Genomic DNA, 24,802 nt, shown 5'->3' with positions numbered 1-24,802 from the left:
TCCCAACTGCACATGCTAGGCTTCAAATGTCAAATTCAAAATGTAAAAAAAAAAAAAAATTGCACCAAAACAGCAGAACGAGAACAACATCAGAAATCCCATCATGCTTTGCACAGCATCAGGGAAAAAAGCCCGGGCAGTTTTTTTCTGTGCAGCTAAAAATGAGGCTTGTATAAGAGAAACAAAGTTCTGATGCTGTGAAACTGTTACAGAAACACCAGGCCTTTTCAGTTCTGCTGAGTCAATTTTTAGTCCGGAGGTTCACTTTAAAGGGCTTTATAAGGGGTACTTGTGATAGTGTTACTATGCTGGGGGTACTTGGTGAGTAAATAGAAATAAAATGTTGAGAAAGACTGGTGGAGAGAATGGGAAGAGCTAACAGCAGGAGCGGGTCAGGTGATTCCTGTAATGACTGTATACGATTTCTCTGCAGCTTTAGAAAGGTGGCGCTGCTTCTTCAGCCATCATACACAAGTGGATCAGATCCATATAAAAGTACTGCCACCTACACAGGCTGTATATACAGAGATGTGAAAAACGATTTGCCCCATTCCTGATTTCTTAGGCCCGGTTCACATTAGCGTTCCCTGTCCGGATTCGCTGAGCCGGATCCGGACCGTATACTGTACAAACGGAACGTACGTTCCGCATGGCAATGCAAAGGCTATGCGGACGTTCACACGTGTCCGTTCCATACAGTACGGAATCGGATCCGGACTCCGGACTCTTTTCCAACATGCGCTATTTTTTGGGTCCGGATCTCCGGCCCACGCACCCGGGCCGGACCTGAGCCTGACAGCACCATCAGGAACACAGAAACCAATGAGGAACGGAAGGCACAGAACACACTGCTTACAAAAACCTGACGTTCTACCCCACTTCCTATGCGTATCCAAGCGGCCATTTCGGATGGGGACACATGGGCCAAGCATGTCTGGAGTGGAGCAGCAGTGACAGACGTGCTGGAGCTGTTTGGCAGAATGTCTGAGGTGGAGGTGAGGCCTACAGCGGAGGACCTGATTCTACACGTGCACCAGGTGCACCTCCTGCTGACCCCAACATGTTTTTATTTAAATTTCGCTATTTTTTGCCCACGGATCCGGATGGCAGCCTGATGCATGCCTGATGCAAACCGTCCGGATCCGATCAGGATCTGGTCCGTTTGCATAGCAAAACGCAAGTGTGAACGGGGCCTTATTCTTTTGCATGTTTGTCACACTTGAATGTTTCTGCTCATCAAAAACCATTAACTATTAGTCAAAGATAACCTAATTGAACACAAAATGCAGTTTTAAATGATGGTTTTTATTATTTAGTGAGAAAAAAAACTCAAAACCTACATGGCCCTGTGTGAAAAAGAAATTGCCCCCTGAACCTAATAACTGGTTGGGCCACCCTTAGCAGCGATAACTGCAATCAAGCGTTTGCGATAACTTGCAACAAGTCTTTTACAGCGCTCTGGAGGAATTTTGGCCCACTCATCTTTGCAGAATTGTTGTAATTCAGCTTTATTTGAGGGTTTTCTAGCATGAACCGCCTTTTTAAGGTCATGCCACAACATCTCAATAGGATTCAGGTCAGGACTTTGACTCGGCCACTCCAAAGTCTTCATTTTGTTTTTCTTCAGCCATTCAGAGGTGGATTTGCTGGTGTGTTTTGGGTCATTGTCCTGCTGCAGCACCCAAGATCGCTTTAGCTTGAGTTGACGAACAGATGGCCGGACATTCTCCTTCAGGATTTTTTGGCAGACAGTAGAATTCATGGTTCCATCTATCACAGCAAGCCTTCCAGGTCCTGAAGCAGCAAAACAACCCCAGACCACCACACTACCACCACCATATTTTACTGTTGGTATGATGTTCTTTTGCTGAAATGCTGTGTTACTTCTACGCCAGATGTAATGGGACACGCACCTTCCAAAAAGTTCAACTTTTGTCTCGTCGGTCCACAAGGTATTTTCCCAAAAGTCTTGGCAATCATTGAGATGTTTTTTTTTTAGCAAAATTGAGACAAGCCTTAATGTTCTTTTTGCTTAAAAGTGGTTTGCGCCTTAGATATCTGCCATGCAGGCCGTTTTTGCCCAGTCTCTTTCTTATGGTGGAGTCGTGAACACTGACCTTAATTGAGACAAGTGAGGCCTGCAGTTCTTTAGATGTTGTCCTGGGGTCTTTTGTGGCCTCTCGGATGAGTTTTCTCTGCGCTCTTGGGGTAATTTTGGTCGGCCGGCCACTCCTGGGAAGGTTCATCACTGTTCCATGTTTTTGCCATTTGTGGATAATGGCTCTCACTGTGGTTCGCTGGAGTCCCAAAGCTTTAGAAATGGCTTTATAACCTTTACCAGACTGATAGATCTCAATTACAGTACTTTTGTTCTCATTTGTTCCTGAATTTCTTTGGATCTTGGCATGATGTCTAGCTTTTGAGGTGCTTTTGGTCTACTTCTCTGTGTCAGATAGCTCCTATTTAAGTGATTTCTTGATTGAAACAGGTGTGGCAGTAATCAGGCCTGGGGGTGACTACAGAAATTGAACTCAGGTGTGATAAACCACAGTTAAGTTATTTTTTAACAAGGGGGGCAACCACTTTTTCACACAGGGCCATGTAGATTTGGAGTTTTTTTTCTCACTAAATAATAAAAACCATCATTCAAAACTGCATTTTGTGTTCAGTTATGATATCTTTGACTAATAGTTAATGGTTTTTGATGAGCAGAAACATTTAAGTGTGAGAAACATGCAAAAGAATAAGAAATCAGGAAGGGGGCAAATAGTTTTTCACATCACTGTATATAACCTATATACAGTATATAGCCTATATATGTTCCTATATACAGCTTGTGTAGGTGGCAGCAATCCTCCCTCGACAAGCACTGATTTATTTACCTTCTCTGGCTCCAGCGGGGGCGCTGTTGTGGAAAACCGTACGGAGATAGGTGTAAATACCCGAGCTCTGTTGGGTCCGCTTTACTGCGCAGGCACAGGAGATTTGCACCTGCGCAGTAGAGCAGACCGACAGCGATCGTCTATTTCCACCTATCTCCGAGCGGAGAGCCGATACTGCGCCTGCGCTGGAGCCAGGAAGGTAAATATTTACATCCCCGCTGTTCAGAGGGGCACTGTGGGACCGAGGAGGACGGGGGAAGCCTCGATTGGATCCGGAGGCTTCCCCCACCCGAAGTGAGGACCCCCCAGGGGAGGTTTTTGTCGTTACAGGTTTTCTTTAACATGGGTGACAGAGGTGAGATTTAGGAGTACATATGAAATCGGCGCCGGTAGACTTGGGCGCAGGACACAGCCGGTATACAACTGATCCTGCTTCTGCACAAGTCCCGGCCGAAGTAATTACTATTCCCCCTCCAGGCCGCCATGGATAGTGGGGAGGACAGGTATTGGGGTGGGGGAGGAGCACATAGTGGGGGAGGGAAGGACAGGTATTGGGTGAGGGGAGGACAGGTATTGGGGTGAGGGGAGGAGCACATAGTGGGGGAGGGGAGGACAGGTATTGGAGTACATATGAAATCGGCGCCGGTAGACTTGGGCGCAGGATACAGCCGGTATATGGCTGATCCTGCTTCTGCACAAGTCCGGGCCGATTTAATTACTATTCCCCCTCCAGGCCGACATGGATAGTGGGGGAATGAAATAATTCGGCTTCCAGCGATCGCTGGAGGCCGAATTAATATGTTTTAAGCAACTTCGGCTCCGTCTTCTGACGGAGCCGACCTTCCTCACTGAGCGCCGCTAAAGACTGATTCCCATTACAGTCTATGGCGGCGCTGGCTGCACCCAAATCTAGCAGCGCTGAAAAGCACTCCTCCGAGATTTAGGCCTCTTATGGCTAATTCAAACTTTCTTTCAGCGAAAATCTGAGAATTCCTGAGAACCGCTGGTTACCCGGAGACATTGTTCTCAGCACAGCGGAATCTGCGGTGACCAGAGGCGTAGCTGAGGAGCTGTGGGCCCTGGTGCAGGTCTTACATGGGCCCCCCCAAGCACTCTATACATGAGAGCTGCTGGTTACCCGGAGACATTGTTCTCAGCACAGCGGAATCTGCGGTGACCAGAGGAGGAGCTGTGGGCCCCGGTGCAGGTCTTACATGGGCCCCCCCAAGCACTCTATACATGAGAGCTGCTGGTTACCCGGAGACATTGTTCTCAGCACAGCGGAATCTGCGGTGACCAGAGGCGTAGCTGAGGAGCTGTGGGCCCTGGTGCAGGTGTTATATGGGCCCCCCCAAGCACTCTATACATGAGAGCCGCTGGTTACCCGGAGACATTGTTCTCAGCACAGCGGAATCTGCGGTGACCAGAGGCGTAGCTGAGGAGCTGTGGGCCCCGGTGCAGGTGTTATATGGGCCCCCCCAAGCACTCTATACATGAGAACCGCTGGTTACCTGGAGACATTGTTCTCAGCACAGCGGAATCTGCGGTGACCAGAGGAGGAGCTGTGGGCCCCGGTGCAGGTCTTACATGGGCCCCCCCAAGCACTCTATACATGAGAGCTGCTGGTTACCCGGAGACATTGTTCTCAGCACAGCGGAATCTGCGGTGACCAGAGGCGTAGCTGAGGAGCTGTGGGCCCCGGTGCAGGTGTTACATGGGCCCCCCCAAGCACTCTATACATGAGAGCTGCTGGTTACCCGGAGACATTGTTCTCAGCACAGCGGAATCTGCGGTGACCAGAGGAGGAGCTGTGGGCCCCGGTGCAGGTCTTACATGGGCCCCCCCAAGCACTCTATACATGAGAACCGCTGGTTACCTGGAGACATTGTTCTCAGCACAGCGGAATCTGCGGTGACCAGAGGAGGAGCTGTGGGCCCCGGTGCAGGTCTTACATGGGCCCCCCCAAGCACTCTATACATGAGAGCTGCTGGTTACCCGGAGACATTGTTCTCAGCACAGCGGAATCTGAGGTGACCAGAGGCGTAGCTGAGGAGCTGTGGGCCCCGGTGCAGGTGTTACATGGGCCCCCCCAAGCACTCTATACATGAGAGCTGCTGGTTACCCGGAGACATTGTTCTCAGCACAGCGGAATCTGCGGTGACCAGAGGCGTAGCTGAGGAGCTGTGGGCCCCGGTGCAGGTGTTACATGGGCCCCCCCAAGCACTCTATACATGAGAGCTGCTGGTTACCCGGAGACATTGTTCTCAGCACAGCGGAATCTGCGGTGACCAGAGGAGGAGCTGAGGAGCTGTGGGCCCCGGTGCAGGTGTTACATGGGCCCCCCCAAGCACTCTATACATGAGAGCTGCTGGTTACCCGGAGACATTGTTCTCAGCACAGCGGAATCTGCGGTGACCAGAGGAGGAGCTGTGGGCCCTGGTGCAGGTGTTACATGGGCCCCCCCAAGCACTCTATACATGAGAGCTGCTGGTTACCCGGAGACATTGTTCTCAGCACAGCGGAATCTGCGGTGACCAGAGGCGTAGCTGAGGAGCTGTGGGCCCCGGTGCAGGTGTTACATGGGCCCCCCCAAGCACTCTATACATGAGAGCTGCTGGTTACCCGGAGACATTGTTCTCAGCACAGCGGAATCTGCGGTGACCAGAGGCGTAGCTGAGGAGCTGTGGGCCCCGGTGCAGGTGTTACATGGGCCCCCCCAAGCACTCTATACATGAGAGCTGCTGGTTACCCGGAGACATTGTTCTCAGCACAGCGGAATCTGCGGTGACCAGAGGAGGAGCTGAGGAGCTGTGGGCCCCGGTGCAGGTGTTACATGGGCCCCCCCAAGCACTCTATACATGAGAGCTGCTGGTTACCCGGAGACATTGTTCTCAGCACAGCGGAATCTGCGGTGACCAGAGGAGGAGCTGTGGGCCCTGGTGCAGGTGTTACATGGGCCCCCCCAAGCACTCTATACATGAGAGCTGCTGGTTACCCGGAGACATTGTTCTCAGCACAGCGGAATCTGCGGTGACCAGAGGCGTAGCTGAGGAGCTGTGGGCCCCGGTGCAGGTGTTACATGGGCCCCCCCAAGCACTCTATACATGAGAGCTGCTGGTTACCCGGAGACATTGTTCTCAGCACAGCGGAATCTGCGGTGACCAGAGGCGTAGCTGAGGAGCTGTGGGCCCCGGTGCAGGTGTTACATGGGCCCCCCCAAGCACTCTATACATGAGAGCTGCTGGTTACCCGGAGACATTGTTCTCAGCACAGCGGAATCTGCGGTGACCAGAGGAGGAGCTGAGGAGCTGTGGGCCCCGGTGCAGGTGTTATATGCCCCCCCCCCCCCAAGCACTCTATACATAATAAGAAGGGGGCGGGGAGGAAAGTGAGCAATACAGAGCTAATATTAGTATAGGCAGAGGGAGGGGCCCCCAAGCACTCTACACAGGGCCAGCCCCAGTGTCACAGGTGCCAGAAGGGGGCGGGGAGGAGCAATACAGAGCTGATAGAGGGAGGGGCCCGATGTACCGCCTATTACTGTGCCGGGGGCGGGGTCCCCATCTGTCACCTGACCCGCTCCTGCTGTGACCTCTTCCCATTCCGCAATCATAGCCCCGCCCATACACTCCGCCTGCGGGGGGCGGGGCTGGCAGCCGTCTCTACCCTCCGAACAGGAGGGGCGTGGCTGCAGCGAGACTAGTACTGCCGAGGCCCGCCCACAGAGACGCCCCCTTATGACAGAAGGAGCAGCTCCGCCCAGCCACGGCAGAAGATGGCGCAGAGGGCGGGGCTAGCGCTGCGCAGGAAGATGGCGGCACTGCTGGGTCTCCGGAGCTCTGCACGGCTCCTCCCCCTCCTGGGGGCCCCCCGATCCCTGCACGTCACCCCGGGAAACCCCTCCGCCCGCGTGGCTGTGGTGTGTATGACCCCGCCCCCTCCTACCTGTCTGTCTGACGTCACTGGGCAATGTGCCAGACCCCGCCCCCTGCAAGTGATGTCACCCTGTAGACTGACTCCGCCCCTTTCTGTAATGTCCATTGTATGCTGAGCTCTCTGACCCCGCCCTTTCCCTCTCCGTAACTCCTCCCACTGAAGGTCACATGTGTCCCTCCACGGAGGTAGGACACACGTGACTTCCAGGGGGAGGAGCTGTGGGAGGAACATGTGACTTCCAGGGGGAGGAGCTGTGGGAGGGACACATCTGACTTCCAGGGGGAGGAGCTGTGGGAGGGACACGTGACTTCCAGGGGGAGGAGCTGTGGGGAGGGGCACGTGACTTCCAGGGGGAGGAGCTGTGGGGAGGGACACGTGACTTCCAGGGGGAGGAGCTGTGGGGAGGGACACGTGACTTCCAGGGGGAGGAGCTGTGGGAGGGACACATCTGACTTCCAGGGGGAGGAGCTGTGGGAGGGACACATGTGACTTCCAGGGGAGGAGCTGTGGGAGGGACACATGTGACTTCTAGGAGAAGGAGCTGTGGGGAGGGACATGTGACTTCCAGGGGGAGGAGCTGTGGGAGGGACACATGTGACTTCCAGGGGGAGGAGCAGTGGGAGGGACACGTGACTTCCAGGGGGAGGAGCTGTGGGAGGGACACATGTGACTTCCAGGGGGAGGAGCTGTGGGAGGGACATGTGACTTCCAGGGGGAGGAGCTGTGGGGAGGGACACGTGACTTCCAGGGGGAGGAGCTGTGGGAGGGACACATGTGACTTCCAGGGGGAGGAGCTGTGGGAGGGACACATGTGACTTCCAGGGGGAGGAGCTGTGGGAGGGACACGTGACTTCCAGGGGGAGGAGCTGTGGGAGGGACACATGTGACTTCCAGGGGGAGGAGCTGTGGGGAGGGACACGTGACTTCCATGGGGAGGAGCTGTGGGGAGGGACACGTGACTTCCATGGGGAGGAGCTGTGGGGAGGGACACATGACTTCCAGGGGAGGAGCTGTGGGAGGGACATGTGACTTCCAGGGGGAGGAGCTGTGGGAGGGACATGTGACTTCCAGGGGGAGGAGCTGTGGGAGGGACATGTGACTTCCAGGGGGAGGAGCTGTGGGAGGGACTCATGTGACTTCCAGGGGGAGGAGCTGTGGAAGGGACTCATGTGACTTCCAGGGGGAGGAGCTGTGGGAGGGACACATCTGACTTCCAGGGGGAGGAGCTGTGGGAGGGACACATGTGACTTCCAGGGGAGGAGCTGTGGGAGGGACACATGTGACTTCTAGGAGAAGGAGCTGTGGGGAGGGACATGTGACTTCCAGGGGGAGGAGCTGTGGGAGGGACACATGTGACTTCCAGGGGGAGGAGCAGTGGGAGGGACACGTGACTTCCAGGGGGAGGAGCTGTGGGAGGGACACATGTGACTTCCAGGGGGAGGAGCTGTGGGAGGGACATGTGACTTCCAGGGGGAGGAGCTGTGGGGAGGGACACGTGACTTCCAGGGGGAGGAGCTGTGGGAGGGACACATGTGACTTCCAGGGGGAGGAGCTGTGGGAGGGACACATGTGACTTCCAGGGGGAGGAGCTGTGGGAGGGACACGTGACTTCCAGGGGGAGGAGCTGTGGGAGGGACACATGTGACTTCCAGGGGGAGGAGCTGTGGGGAGGGACACGTGACTTCCATGGGGAGGAGCTGTGGGGAGGGACACGTGACTTCCATGGGGAGGAGCTGTGGGGAGGGACACGTGACTTCCAGGGGGAGGAGCTGTGGGGAGGGACACGTGACTTCCAGGGGGAGGAGCTGTGGGAGGGACACGTGACTTCCAGGGGAGGAGCTGTGGGAGGGACATGTGACTTCCAGGGGGAGGAGCTGTGGGAGGGACATGTGACTTCCAGGGGGAGGAGCTGTGGGAGGGACATGTGACTTCCAGGGGGAGGAGCTGTGGGAGGGACTCATGTGACTTCCAGGGGGAGGAGCTGTGGAAGGGACTCATGTGACTTCCAGGGGGAGGAGCTGTGGGAGGGACACATGTGACTTCCAGGGGAGGAGCTGTGGGAGGGACACATGTGACTTCCAGGGAGAGGAGCTGTGGGAGGGACACATGTGACTTCCAGGGAGAGGAGCTGTGGGAGGGACACATGTGACCTCCAGGGGGAGGAGCTGTGGGGAGGGACATGTGACTTCCAGGGGGAGGAGCTGTAGGGAGGGACATGTGACTTCCAGGGGGAGGAGCAGTGGGAGGGACACGTGACTTCCAGGGGGAGGAGCTGTGGGAGGGACATGTGACTTCCAGGGGGAGGAGCTGTGGGAGGGACACATGTGACTTCCAGGGGGAGGAGCTGTGGGAGGGACACATGTGACTTCCAGGGGAGGAGCTGTGGGAGGGACACATGTGACTTCCAGGGAGAGGAGCTGTATGAGGGACACATGTGACCTCCAGGGGGAGGATCTGTGGGGAGGGACATGTGACTTCCAGGGGGAGGAGCTGTAGGGAGGGACATGTGACTTCCAGGGGGAGGAGCAATGGGAGGGACACGTGACTTCCAGGGGGAGGAGCTGTGGGAGGGACACATGTGACTTCCAGGGGAGGAGCTGTGGGGAGGGACACATGACTTCCAGGGGGAGGAGCTGTGGGAGGGACACATGTGACTTCCAGGGGGAGGAGCTGTGGGAGGGACACATGTGACTTCCAGGGGGAGGAGCTGTGGGAGGGACACATGTGACTTCCAGGGAGAGGAGCTGTGGGAGGGACACATGTGACCTCCAGGGGGAGGAGCTGTGGGGAGGGACATGTGACTTCCAGGGGGAGGAGCTGTGGGAGGGACACATGTGACTTCGAGGAGGAGGAGCTGTGCGGAGGGACATGTGACCTCCAGGGGCAGGAGCTGTGGGAGGGACACATGCCTTCCAGGGGAGGAGCTGTGAGACGGACATGTGACTTCCAGGGGGAGGAGCTGTGGGAGGGACACATGTGACCTCCAGGAGGAGGAGCTGTGGGGAGGGACACGTGACTTCCAGGGGGAGGAGCTGTGGGAGGGGCACATGTGACTTCGAGGAGGAGCAGCTGTGGGAGGGACGTGTGACTTCCAGGGGGAGGAGCTGTGGGAGGGACGTGTGACTTCCAGGGGGAGGAGCTGTGGGAGGGACACATGTGACTTCCAGGGGGAGGAGCTGTGGGGAGGGACACGTGACTTCCAGGGGGAGGAGCTGTGGGGAGGGACACGTGACTTCCAGGGGGAGGAGCTGTGGGAGGGACACATGTGACTTCCAGGGGGAGGAGCTGTGGGAAGGGACACGTGACTTCCAGGGGGAGGAGCTGTGTAGAGGGACACGTGACTTCCAGGAGGAGGAGCTGTGGGGAGGGACACGGGACTTCCAGGGGGAGGAGCTGTGGGAGGGACACATGACTTCCAGGGGAGGAGCTGTGGGAGGGACACATGTGACTTCCAGGGGGAGGAGCTGTGGGAGGGACACATGTGACTTCCAGGGGGAGGAGCTGTGGGAGGGACACATGTGACCTCTAGGAGGAGGAGCTGTGGGGAGGGACATGTGACTTCCAGGGGGAGGAGCTTCAGGGAGGGACATGTGACCTCCAGGAGGAGGAGCTGTGGGGAGGGACATGTGACTTCCAGGGGGAGGAGCTGTGGGAAGGGACACATGACTTCCAGGGGGAGGAGCTTCAGGGAGGGACATGTGACCTCCAGGGGGAGGAGCTGTGGGGAGGGACATGTGACTTCCAGGGGGAGGAGCTGTGGGAAGGGACATGTGACTTCCATGGGGAGGAGCTTCAGGGAGGGACATGTGACCTCCAGGAGCTGGGATATCTCATCTCAGTCCTTAAAGGATACCCCAACTGAAATGTGACATGATGAGATAGACATGTGTATGTACAGTGCCTAGCACACAAATAATTATGCTGTGTTCCTTTTTTTCTTTCTCTGCCTGAAAGAGTTAAATATCAGGTATGTAAGTGGCTGACTCAGTCCTGACTCAGACAGGAAGTGACTACAGTGTGACCCTCACTGATAAGAAATCCCCCCTTTTTACCTCTTTCTTGCTCTCACAAGCCATTTTCTGCTAGGAAAGTGTTTTATAGTTGGAATTTCTTATCAGTGAGGGTCACACTGTAGTCACTTCCTGTCTGAGTCAGGACTGAGTCAGCCACTTACATACCTTATATTTAACTCTTTCAGGCAGAAAAATAAAAAAAGGAACACAGCATAGTTATCTGTGTGCTAGGCACTGTACATACCCATGTCTATCTCATTATGTCACATTTCAGTTGGGGTATCCTTTAAAGGACAACTGAAGTAAGAGGGATATGGAGACTGCCATATTTATTTCTTTGTAAAGAATACAGATTGCCTGGCTTATCTTCTGGCATATGCAGTGTCTATCAAAACCCTGGAACAAGCATGTGGGTAAACCAGTAAAACCTTAGAGCACCTGATCTGCTGCATGCTTGTTCAGGGTCTCAGGCTAAAAGTATTAGAGGCAGAGGATCAGCAGGACTGCCAGGCAACTGGTATTGTCTAAAAGGAAATAAATATGGCAGCCTCCATATAACTCTCACCTCAGGTTCCTTTCAACCTATCCATCAGTAGGAGGAGCCACCCCACCCTGCTCCTCCCTCCATGCTTCCGGTGGCGGTGCTTCCCATATGCACATCTATGGTCATACAGAGAATCCAAGGGAAATCTGACAGGACTGGTGCAGCTCCTCATGGGGGATTCTGAGCTTGATATGCACATGCAGGCTTTCAGCAGCAGTGGCGCATGCGTTGTAGGCGTGCGCACGCTGATGCATCGTATAGTATAATTCTGTCAGCACCTGATCTGCATGCTTGGATAAAATGTATTAGATGCACAGGATCAGCAGGTCAGTCAGGCAATGAGCATTGTTTAAACAAGAAGGGGGCATGCTGCAATTGACTGGTTAGTCGCTCAGGCATGCACCACCTCTACCAGACTGAGAATGCATACCCTGCGTCCAAACAAGTGCGACATTTATTATACTAATCGCTCAGGCATGCACCACCTCTACCAGACTGAGATTGCATACCCTGCGTCCAAACAACTGCCACATTTATTATACTAATCGCTCAGGCATGCACCACCTCTACCAGACTGAGAATGCATACCCTGCGTCCAAACAACTGCCACATTTATTATACTAATCGCTCAGGCATGCACCACCTCTACCAGACTGAGAATGCATACCCTGCGTCCAAACAACTGCCACATTTATTATACTAATCGCTCAGGCATGCACCGCCTCTACCAGACTGAGAATGCATAGCCTGCGTCCAAACAACTGCCACATGTATTATACTAATCGCTCAGGCATGCACCACCTCTACCAGACTGAGAATGCATACCCTGCGTCCAAACAACTGCCACATTTATTATACTAATCGCTCAGGCATGCACCGCCTCTACCAGACTGAGATTGCATACCCTGCGTCCAAACAACTGCCACATTTATTATACTAATCGCTCAGGCATGCACCGCCTCTACCAGACTGAGATTGCATACCCTGCGTCCAAACAACTGCCACATTTATTATACTAATCGCTCAGGCATGCACCACCTCTACCAGACTGAGAATGCATACCCTGCGTCCAAACAACTGCCACATTTATTATACTAATCGCTCAGGCATGCACCACCTCTACCAGACTGAGAATGCATACCCTGCGTCCAAACAACTGCCACATTTATTATACTAATCGCTCAGGCATGCACCGCCTCTTCCAGACTGAGATTGCATACCCTGCGTCCAAACAAGTGCGACATTTATTATACTAATCGCTCAGGCATGCACCGCCTCTACCAGACTGAGAATGCATACCCTGCGTCCAAACAACTGCCACATTTATTATACTAATCGCTCAGGCATGCACCACCTCTACCAGACTGAGAATGCATACCCTGCGTCCAAACAACTGCCACATTTATTATACTAATCGCTCAGGCATGCACCACCTCTACCAGACTGAGAATGCATACCCTGCGTCCAAACAACTGCCACATTTATTATACTAATCGCTCAGGCATGCACCACCTCTACCAGACTGAGATTGCATACCCCGCGTCCAAACAAGTGCGACATTTATTATACTAATCGCTCAGGCATGCACCGCCTCTACCAGACTGAGATTGCATACCCTGCGTCCAAACAAGTGCGACATTTATTATACTAATCGCTCAGGCATGCACCACCTCTACCAGACTGAGATTGCATACCCTGCGTCCAAACAAGTGCGACATTTATTATACTAATCGCTCAGGCATGCACCACCTCTACCAGACTGAGAATGCATACCCTGCGTCCAAACAAGTGCGACATTTATTATACTAATCGCTCAGGCATGCACCGCCTCTACCAGACTGAGAATGCATACCCTGCGTCCAAACAACTGCCACATGTATTATACTAATCGCTCAGGCATGCACCGCCTCTACCAGACTGAGATTGCATACCCTGCGTCCAAACAACTGCCACATTTATTATACTAATCGCTCAGGCATGCACCACCTCTACCAGACTGAGATTGCATACCCCGCGTCCAAACAACTGCCACATTTATTATACTAATCGCTCAGGCATGCACCACCTCTACCAGACTGAGATTGTATACCCTGCGTCCAAACAAGTGCGACATTTATTATACTAATCGCTCAGGCATGCACCACCTCTACCAGACTGAGATTGCATACCCTGCGTCCAAACAAGTGCGACATTTATTATACTAATCGCTCAGGCATGCACCGCCTCTACCAGACTGAGATTGCATACCCTGCGTCCAAACAACTGCCACATGTATTATACTAATCGCTCAGGCATGCACCACCTCTACCAGACTGAGATTGCATACCCTGCGTCCAAACAACTGCCACATTTATTATACTAATCGCTCAGGCATGCACCACCTCTACCAGACTGAGATTGCATACCCCGCGTCCAAACAAGTGCGACATTTATTATACTAATCGCTCAGGCATGCACCGCCTCTACCAGACTGAGATTGCATACCCTGCGTCCAAACAAGTGCGACATTTATTATACTAATCGCTCAGGCATGCACCACCTCTACCAGACTGAGATTGCATACCCTGCGTCCAAACAAGTGCGACATTTATTATACTAATCGCTCAGGCATGCACCACCTCTACCAGACTGAGAATGCATACCCTGCGTCCAAACAAGTGCGACATTTATTATACTAATCGCTCAGGCATGCACCGCCTCTACCAGACTGAGAATGCATACCCTGCGTCCAAACAACTGCCACATGTATTATACTAATCGCTCAGGCATGCACCGCCTCTACCAGACTGAGATTGCATACCCTGCGTCCAAACAACTGCCACATTTATTATACTAATCGCTCAGGCATGCACCACCTCTACCAGACTGAGATTGCATACCCCGCGTCCAAACAACTGCCACATTTATTATACTAATCGCTCAGGCATGCACCACCTCTACCAGACTGAGATTGTATACCCTGCGTCCAAACAAGTGCGACATTTATTATACTAATCGCTCAGGCATGCACCACCTCTACCAGACTGAGATTGCATACCCTGCGTCCAAACAAGTGCGACATTTATTATACTAATCGCTCAGGCATGCACCGCCTCTACCAGACTGAGATTGCATACCCTGCGTCCAAACAACTGCCACATGTATTATACTAATCGCTCAGGCATGCACCACCTCTACCAGACTGAGATTGCATACCCCGCGTCCAAACAACTGCCACATTTATTATACTAATCGCTCAGGCATGCACCGCCTCTACCAGACTGAGAATGCATACCCTGCGTCCAAACAAGTGCGACATTTATTATACTAATCGCTCAGGCATGCACCACCTCTACCAGACTGAGATTGCATACCCCGCGTCCAAACAAGTGCCACATGTATTATACTAATCGCTCAGGCATGCACCGCCTCTACCAGACTGAGATTGCATACCCTGCATCCAAACAACTGCCACATTTATTATACTAATCGCTCAGGCATGCACCGCCTCTACCAGACTGAGATTGCATACCCTGCGTCCAAACAACTGCCACATTTATTATACTAATCGCTCAGGCATGCACCGCCTCTACCAGACTGAGATTGCATACCCTGCGTCCAAACAAGTGCCACATGTATTATACTAATCGCTCAGGCATGCACCGCCTCTACCAGACTGAGATTGCATACCCTGAGTCCAAACAACTGCCACATTTATTATACTAATCGCTCAGGCATGCACCACCTCTACCAGACTGAGATTGCATACCCCGCGTCCAAACAACTGCCACATTTATTATACTAATCGCTCAGGCATGCACCACCTCTACCAGACTGAGATTGTATACCCTGCGTCCAAACAACTGCCACATTTATTATACTAATCGCTCAGGCATGCACCGCCTCTACCAGACTGAGAATGCGTACCCTGCGTCCAAACAACTGCCACATTTATTATACTAATCGCTCAGGCATGCACCACCTCTACCAGACTGAGAATGCATACCCTGCGTCCAAACAAGTGCCACATTTATTATACTAATCGCTCAGGCATGCACCGCCTCTACCAGACTGAGAATGCATACCCTGCGTCCAAACAAGTGTGACATTTATTATACTAATCGCTCAGGCATGCACCGCCTCTACCAGACTGAGAATGCATACCCTGCGTCCAAACAACTGCCACATGTATTATACTAATCGCTCAGGCATGCACCGCCTCTACCAGACTGAGATTGCATACCCCGCGTCCAAACAACTGCCACATTTATTATACTAATCGCTCAGGCGTGCACCGCCTCTACCAGACTGAGAATGCATACCCTGCGTCCAAACAAGTGCGACATTTATTATACTAATCGCTCAGGCATGCACCGCCTCTACCAGACTGAGATTGCATACCCCGCGTCCAAACAACTGCCACATTTATTATACTAATCGCTCAGGCATGCACCACCTCTACCAGACTGAGAATGCATACCCTGCGTCCAAACAACTGCGACATGTATTATACTAATCGCTCAGGCATGCACCGCCTCTACCAGACTGAGAATGCATACCCTGCGTCCAAACAACTGCAACATTTATTATACTAATCGCTCAGGCATGCACCGCCTCTACCAGAATGAGAATGCATACCCTGCGTCCAAACAAGTGCCACATTTATTATACTAATCGCTCAGGCATGCACCGCCTCTACCAGACTGAGAATGCATACCCTGCGTCCAAACAAGTGCCACATTTATTATACTAATCGCTCAGGCATGCACCACCTCTACCAGACTGAGAATGCATACCCTGCGTCCAAACAAGTGCGACATTTATTATACTAATCGCTCAGGCATGCACCACCTCTACCAGACTGAGAATGCATACCCTGCGTCCAAACAAGTGCGACATTTATTATACTAATCGCTCAGGCATGCACCGCCTCTACCAGACTGAGAATGCATACCCTGCGTCCAAACAACTGCCACATTTATTATACTAATCGCTCAGGCATGCACCGCCTCTACCAGACTGAGATTGCATACCCTGCGTCCAAACAACTGCTACATTTATTATACTAATCGCTCAGGCATGCACCGCCTCTACCAGACTGAGATTGCATACCCCGCTTCCAAACAACTGCCACATTTATTATACTAATCGCTCAGGCATGCACCGCCTCTACCAGACTGAGAATGCATACCCCGCGTCCAAACAAGTGCCACATTTATTATACTAATCGCTCAGGCATGCACCGCCTCTACCAGACTGAGAATGCATACCCCGCTTCCAAACAAGTGCCACATTTATTATACTAATCGCTCAGGCATGCACCGCCTCTACCAGACTGAGAATGCATACCCTGCGTCCAAACAAGTGCCACATTTATTATACTAATCGCTCAGGCATGCACCGCCTCTACCAGACTGAGATTGCATACCCTGCGTCCAAACAAGAGCCACATTTATTATACTAATCGCTCAGGCATGCACCGCCTCTACCAGACTGAGAATGCATACCCCGCGTCCAAACAACTGCCACATTTATTATACTAATCGCTCAGGCATGCACCACCTCTACCAGACTGAGATTGCATACCCTGCGTCCAAACAAGAGCCACATTTATTATACTAATCGCTCAGGCATGCACCGCCTCTACCAGACTGAGAATGCATACCCCGCGTCCAAACAACTGCCACATTTATTATACTAATCGCTCAGGCATGCACCGCCTCTACCAGACTGAGAATGCATACCCTGCGTCCAAACAAGTGCCACATTTATTATACTAATCGCTCAGGCATGCACCACCTCTACCAGACTGAGATTGCATACCCTGCGTCCAAACAACTGCCACATTTATTATACTAATGGCTCAGGCATGCACCGCGTCTACCAGACTGAGAATGCATACCCTGCGTCCAAACAACTGCCACATTTATTATACTAATCGCTCAGGCATGCACCGCCTCTACCAGACTGAGAATGCATACCCCGCGTCCAAACAACTGCCACATTTATTATACTAATCGCTCAGGCATGCACCACCTCTACCAGACTGAGAATGCATACCCTGCGTCCAAACAAGTGCGACATTTATTATACTAATTGCTCAGGCATGCACCACCTCTACCAGACTGAGATTGCATACCCTGCGTCCAAACAAGTGCCACATTTATTATACTAATCGCTCAGGCATGCACCACCTCTACCAGACTGAGATTGCATACCCTGCGTCCAAACAAGTGCCACATGTATTATACTAATCGCTCAGGCATGCACCGCCTCTACCAGACTGAGAATGCATACCCTGCGTCCAAACAACTGCCACATTTATTATACTAATCGCTCAGGCATGCACCGCCTCTACCAGACTGAGATTGCATACCCTGCGTCCAAACAACTGCAACATTTATTATACTAATCGCTCAGGCATGCACCGCCTCTACCAGACTGAGATTGCATACCCTGCGTCCAAACAAGTGCGACATTTATTATACTAATCGCTCAGGCATGCACCACCTCTACCAGACTGAGATTGCATACCCTGCGTCCAAACAAGTGCGACATTTATTATACTAATCGCTCAGGCATGCACCGCCTCTACCAGACTGAGATTGCATACCCTGCGTCCAAACAAGTGCCACATTTATTATACTAATCGCTCAGGCATGCACCACCTCTACCAGACTGAGATTGCATACCCCGCGTCCAAACAAGTGCGACATTTATTATACTAATCGCTCAGGCATGCACCGCCTCTACCAGACTGAGAATGCATACCCTGCGTCCAAACAACTGCCACATTTATTATACTAATCGCTCAGGCATGCACCGCCTCTACCAGACTGAGATTGCATACCCCGCGTCCAAACAACTGCCACATTTATTATACTAATCGCTCAGGCATGCACCGCCTCTACCAGACTGAGATTGCATACCCCGCGTCCAAACAAGTGCGACATTTATTATACTAATCGCTCAGGCATGCACCGCCTCTACCAGACTGAGATTGCATACCCTGCGTCCAAACAACTGCAACATTTATTATACTAATCGCTCAGGCATGCACCGCCTCTACCAGACTGAGAATGCATACCCCGCGTCCAAACAACTGCCACATTTATTATACTAATCGCTCAGGCATGCACCGCCTCTACCAGACTGAGAATGCATACCCTGCGTCCAAACAACTGCCACATGTATTATACTAATCGCTCAGGCATGCACCGCCTCTACCAGACTGAGAATGCATACCCTGCGTCCAAACAACTGCCACATGTATTATACTAATCGCTCAGGCATGCACCGCCTCTACCAGACTGAGAATGCATACCCTGCGTCCAAACAACTGCCACATTTATTATACTAATCGCTCAGGCATGCACCACCTCTACCAGACTGAGAATGCGTACCCTGCGTCCAAACAACTGCCACATTTATTATACTAATCGCTCAGGCATGCACCACCTCTACCAGACTGAGAATGCATACCCTGCGTCCAAACAAGTGCCACATTTATTATACTAATCGCTCAGGCATGCACCACCTCTACCAGACTGAGAATGCATACCCCGCTTCCAAACAACTGCCACATTTATTATACTAATCGCTCAGGCATGCACCGCCTCTACCAGACTGAGAATGCATACCCCGCTTCCAAACAAGTGCCACATTTATTATACTAATCGCTCAGGCATGCACCGCCTCTACCAGACTGAGAATGCATACCCCGCGTCCAAACAAGTGCCACATTTATTATACTAATCGCTCAGGCATGCACCGCCTCTACCAGACTGAGAATGCATACCCCGCTTCCAAACAAGTGCCACATTTATTATACTAATCGCTCAGGCATGCACCGCCTCTACCAGACTGAGATTGCATACCCTGCGTCCAAACAAGAGCCACATTTATTATACTAATCGCTCAGGCATGCACCGCCTCTACCAGACTGAGAATGCATACCCCGCGTCCAAACAACTGCCACATTTATTATACTAATCGCTCAGGCATGCACCACCTCTACCAGACTGAGATTGCATACCCTGCGTCCAAACAAGAGCCACATTTATTATACTAATCGCTCAGGCATGCACCGCCTCTACCAGACTGAGAATGCATACCCCGCGTCCAAACAACTGCCACATTTATTATACTAATCGCTCAGGCATGCACCGCCTCTACCAGACTTAGAATGCATACCCTGCGTCCAAACAAGTGCCACATTTATTATACTAATCGCTCAGGCATGCACCGCCTCTACCAGACTGAGATTGCATACCCTGCGTCCAAACAACTGCCACATTTATTATACTAATCGCTCAGGCATGCACCACCTCTACCAGACTGAGATTGCATACCCTGCGTCCAAACAACTGCCACATTTATTATACTAATGGCTCAGGCATGCACCGCGTCTACCAGACTGAGAATGCATACCCTGCGTCCAAACAAGAGCCACATTTATTATACTAATCGCTCAGGCATGCACCGCCTCTACCAGACTGAGAATGCATACCCCGCGTCCAAACAACTGCCACATTTATTATACTAATCGCTCAGGCATGCACCACCTCTACCAGACTGAGAATGCATACCCTGCGTCCAAACAAGTGCGACATTTATTATACTAATCGCTCAGGCATTCACCACCTCTACCAGACTGAGATTGCATACCCTGCGTCCAAACAAGTGCCACATTTATTATACTAATCGCTCAGGCATGCACCACCTCTACCAGACTGAGATTGCATACCCTGCGTCCAAACAACTGCAACATTTATTATACTAATCGCTCAGGCATGCACCACCTCTACCAGACTGAGATTGCATACCCTGCGTCCAAACAAGTGCCACATGTATTATACTAATCGCTCAGGCATGCACCGCCTCTACCAGACTGAGAATGCATACCCTGCGTCCAAACAACTGCCACATTTATTATACTAATCGCTCAGGCATGCACCGCCTCTACCAGACTGAGATTGCATACCCTGCGTCCAAACAACTGCAACATTTATTATACTAATCGCTCAGGCATGCACCGCCTCTACCAGACTGAGATTGCATACCCTGCGTCCAAACAAGTGCGACATTTATTATACTAATCGCTCAGGCATGCACCACCTCTACCAGACTGAGATTGCATACCCTGCGTCCAAACAAGTGCGACATTTATTATACTAATCGCTCAGGCATGCACCGCCTCTACCAGACTGAGATTGCATACCCTGCGTCCAAACAAGTGCCACATTTATTATACTAATCGCTCAGGCATGCACCACCTCTACCAGACTGAGATTGCATACCCCGCGTCCAAACAAGTGCGAGATTTATTATACTAATCGCTCAGGCATGCACCGCCTCTACCAGACTGAGAATGCATACCCTGCGTCCAAACAACTGCCACATTTATTATACTAATCGCTCAGGCATGCACCGCCTCTACCAGACTGAGATTGCATACCCCGCGTCCAAACAACTGCCACATTTATTATACTAATCGCTCAGGCATGCACCGCCTCTACCAGACTGAGATTGCATACCCCGCGTCCAAACAAGTGCGACATTTATTATACTAATCGCTCAGGCATGCACCGCCTCTACCAGACTGAGATTGCATACCCTGCGTCCAAACAAGTGCGACATTTATTATACTAATCGCTCAGGCATGCACCACCTCTACCAGACTGAGATTGCATACCCTGCGTCCAAACAACTGCCACATTTATTATACTAATCGCTCAGGCATGCACCGCCTCTACCAGACTGAGATTGCATACCCTGCGTCCAAACAACTGCCACATTTATTATACTAATCGCTCAGGCATGCACCGCCTCTACCAGACTGAGAATGCATACCCTGCGTCCAAACAATTGCCACATTTATTATACTAATCGCTCAGGCATGCACCGCCTCTACCAGACTGAGAATGCATACCCTGCGTCCAAACAACTGCCACATGTATTATACTAATCGCTCAGGCATGCACCGCCTCTACCAGACTGAGAATGCATAGCCTGCGTCCAAACAACTGCCACATGTATTATACTAATCGCTCAGGCATGCACCGCCTCTACCAGACTGAGAATGCATACCCTGCGTCCAAACAACTGCCACATTTATTATACTAATCGCTCAGGCATGCACCGCCTCTACCAGACTGAGAATGCGTACCCTGCGTCCAAACAACTGCCACATTTATTATACTAATCGCTCAGGCATGCACCGCCTCTACCAGACTGAGAATGCATACCCTGCGTCCAAACAAGTGCGACATTTATTATACTAATCGCTCAGGCGTGCACCGCCTCTACCAGACTGAGAATGCATACCCTGCGTCCAAACAACTGCCACATTTATTATACTAATCGCTCAGGCATGCACCGCCTCTACCAGACTGAGATTGCATACCCTGCGTCCATACAACTGCCACATTTATTATACTAATCGCTCAGGCATGCACCACCTCTACCAGACTGAGATTGCATACCCTGCGTCCATACAACTGCCACATTTATTATACTAATCGCTCAGGCATGCACCGCCTCTACCAGACTGAGATTGCATACCCTGCGTCCAAACAAGTGCCACATGTATTATACTAATCGCTCAGGCATGCACCGCCTCTACCAGACTGAGAATGCATACCCTGCGTCCAAACAACTGCCACATTTATTATACTAATCGCTCAGGCATGCACCGCCTCTACCAGACTGAGAATGCATACCCTGCGTCCAAACAACTGCCACATTTATTATACTAATCGCTCAGGCATGCACCGCCTCTACCAGACTGAGAATGCATACCCTGCGTCCAAACAACTGCCACATTTATTATACTAATCGCTCAGGCATGCACCGCCTCTACCAGACTGAGAATGCATACCCTGCGTCCAAACAAGTGCCACATTTATTATACTAATCGCTCAGGCATGCACCGCCTCTACCAGACTGAGAATGCATACCCTGCGTCCAAACAACTGCCACATTTATTATACTAATCGCTCAGGCATGCACCGCCTCTACCAGACTGAGATTGCATACCCTGCGTCCAAACAACTGCCACATTTATTATACTAATCGCTCAGGCATGCACCGCCTCTACCAGACTGAGAATGCGTACCCTGCGTCCAAACAACTGCGACATTTATTATACTAATCGCTCAGGCATGCACCACCTCTACCAGACTGAGAATGCATACCCTGCGTCCAAACAACTGCAACATTTATTATACTAATCGCTCAGGCATGCACCGCCTCTACCAGACTGAGAATGCATACCCTGCGTCCAAACAACTGCCACATTTATTATACTAATCGCTCAGGCATGCACCGCCTCTACCAGACTGAGATTGCATACCCTGCGTCCAAACAACTGCCACATTTATTATACTAATCGCTCAGGCATGCACCACCTCTACCAGACTGAGAATGCATACCCTGCGTCCAAACAACTGCCACATTTATTATACTAATCGCTCAGGCATGCACCACCTCTACCAGACTGAGAATGCGTACCCTGCGTCCAAACAACTGCCACATGTATTATACTAATCGCTCAGGCATGCACCACCTCTACCAGACTGAGAATGCATACCCTGCGTCCAAACAACTGCCACATCTATTATACTAATCGCTCAGGCATGCACCGCCTCTACCAGACTGAGAATGCATACCCTGCGTCCAAACAACTGCCACATATATTATACTAATCGCTCAGGCATGCACCGCCTCTACCAGACTGAGATTGCATACCCTGCGTCCAAACAAGTGCGACATTTATTATACTAATCGCTCAGGCATGCACCGCCTCTACCAGACTGAGATTGCATACCCTGCGTCCAAACAACTGCCACATTTATTATACTAATCGCTCAGGCATGCACCGCCTCTACCAGACTGAGAATGCATACCCTGCGTCCAAACAACTGCCACATGTATTCTACTAATCGCTCAGGCATGCACCGCCTCTACCAGACTGAGATTGCATACCCTGCGTCCAAACAAGTGCGACATTTATTATACTAATCGCTCAGGCATGCACCACCTCTACCAGACTGAGAATGCATACCCTGCGTCCAAACAACTGCCACATGTATTCTACTAATCGCTCAGGCATGCACCACCTCTACCAGACTGAGATTGCATACCCTGCGTCCAAACAAGTGCGACATTTATTATACTAATCGCTCAGGCATGCACCGCCTCTACCAGACTGAGATTGCATACCCTGCGTCCAAACAACTGCCACATTTATTATACTAATCGCTCAGGCATGCACCGCCTCTACCAGACTGAGAATGCATACCCTGCGTCCAAACAACTGCCACATGTATTCTACTAATCGCTCAGGCATGCACCGCCTCTACCAGACTGAGAATGCATACCCCGCGTCCAAACAACTGCCACATTTATTATACTAATCGCTCAGGCATGCACCACCTCTACCAGACTGAGAATGCATACCCTGCGTCCAAACAACTGCCACATTTATTATACTAATCGCTCAGGCATGCACCGCCTCTACCAGACTGAGATTGCATACCCTGCGTCCAAACAAGTGCGACATTTATTATACTAATCGCTCAGGCATGCACCACCTCTACCAGACTGAGAATGCATACCCTGCGTCCAAACAACTGCCACATTTATTATACTAATCGCTCAGGCATGCACCGCCTCTACCAGACTGAGAATGCATACCCCGCGTCCAAACAACTGCCACATTTATTATACTAATCGCTCAGGCATGCACCGCCTCTACCAGACTGAGAATGCATACCCTGCGTCCAAACAACTGCGACATTTATTATACTAATCGCTCAGGCATGCACCACCTCGACCAGACTGAGATTGCATACCCCGCGTCCAAACAAGTGCGACATTTATTATACTAATCGCTCAGGCATGCACCACCTCTACCAGACTGAGAATGCATACCCTGCGTCCAAACAACTGCCACATTTATTATACTAATCGCTCAGGCATGCACCGCATCTACCAGACTGAGAATGCATACCCTGCGTCCAAACAACTGCCACATTTATTATACTAATCGCTCAGGCATGCACCGCCTCTACCAGACTGAGATTGCTTACCCTGCGTCCAAACAACTGCCACATGTATTATACTAATCGCTCAGGCATGCACCGCCTCTACCAGACTGAGAATGCATACCCTGAGTCCAAACAAGAGCGACATTTATTATACTAATCGCTCAGGCATGCACCGCCTCTACCAGACTGAGATTGCATACCCTGCGTCCAAACAACTGCCACATTTATTATACTAATCGCTCAGGCATGCACCACCTCTACCAGACTGAGAATGCATACCCTGCGTCCAAAGAACTGCCACATGTATTATACTAATCGCTCAGGCATGCACCACCTCTACCAGACTGAGAATGCATACCCCGCTTCCAAACAACTGCCACATTTATTATACTAATCGCT

The 24,802-nt window shown here is 51.4% G+C and overlaps 1 protein-coding gene across 1 annotated transcript in view; it reads left to right on the top strand.

Annotated features, from left to right (window-relative positions):
- Positions 1-6,637: 6,637 nt before the first annotated feature.
- The window catches only part of GATD3 (glutamine amidotransferase class 1 domain containing 3), an 81,944-nt gene continuing 63,779 nt past the window's right edge, over positions 6,638-24,802 (top strand). Inside the window, exon 1 of the mRNA XM_068266327.1 lies at positions 6,638-6,801. Coding sequence (XP_068122428.1) covers positions 6,658-6,801 — 144 coding nt within the window. The 5' untranslated portion in view covers positions 6,638-6,657. The remainder of the gene's footprint in view (positions 6,802-24,802) is intronic.

Source organism: Hyperolius riggenbachi, chromosome 2 (genome assembly GCF_040937935.1).
Source record: "Hyperolius riggenbachi isolate aHypRig1 chromosome 2, aHypRig1.pri, whole genome shotgun sequence".
In the NCBI taxonomy this organism is placed as follows: domain Eukaryota; kingdom Metazoa; phylum Chordata; class Amphibia; order Anura; family Hyperoliidae; genus Hyperolius; species Hyperolius riggenbachi.
Note: the sequence above shows the minus strand (reverse complement) of the source record. Positions and strands in the feature narration are given on the sequence as shown.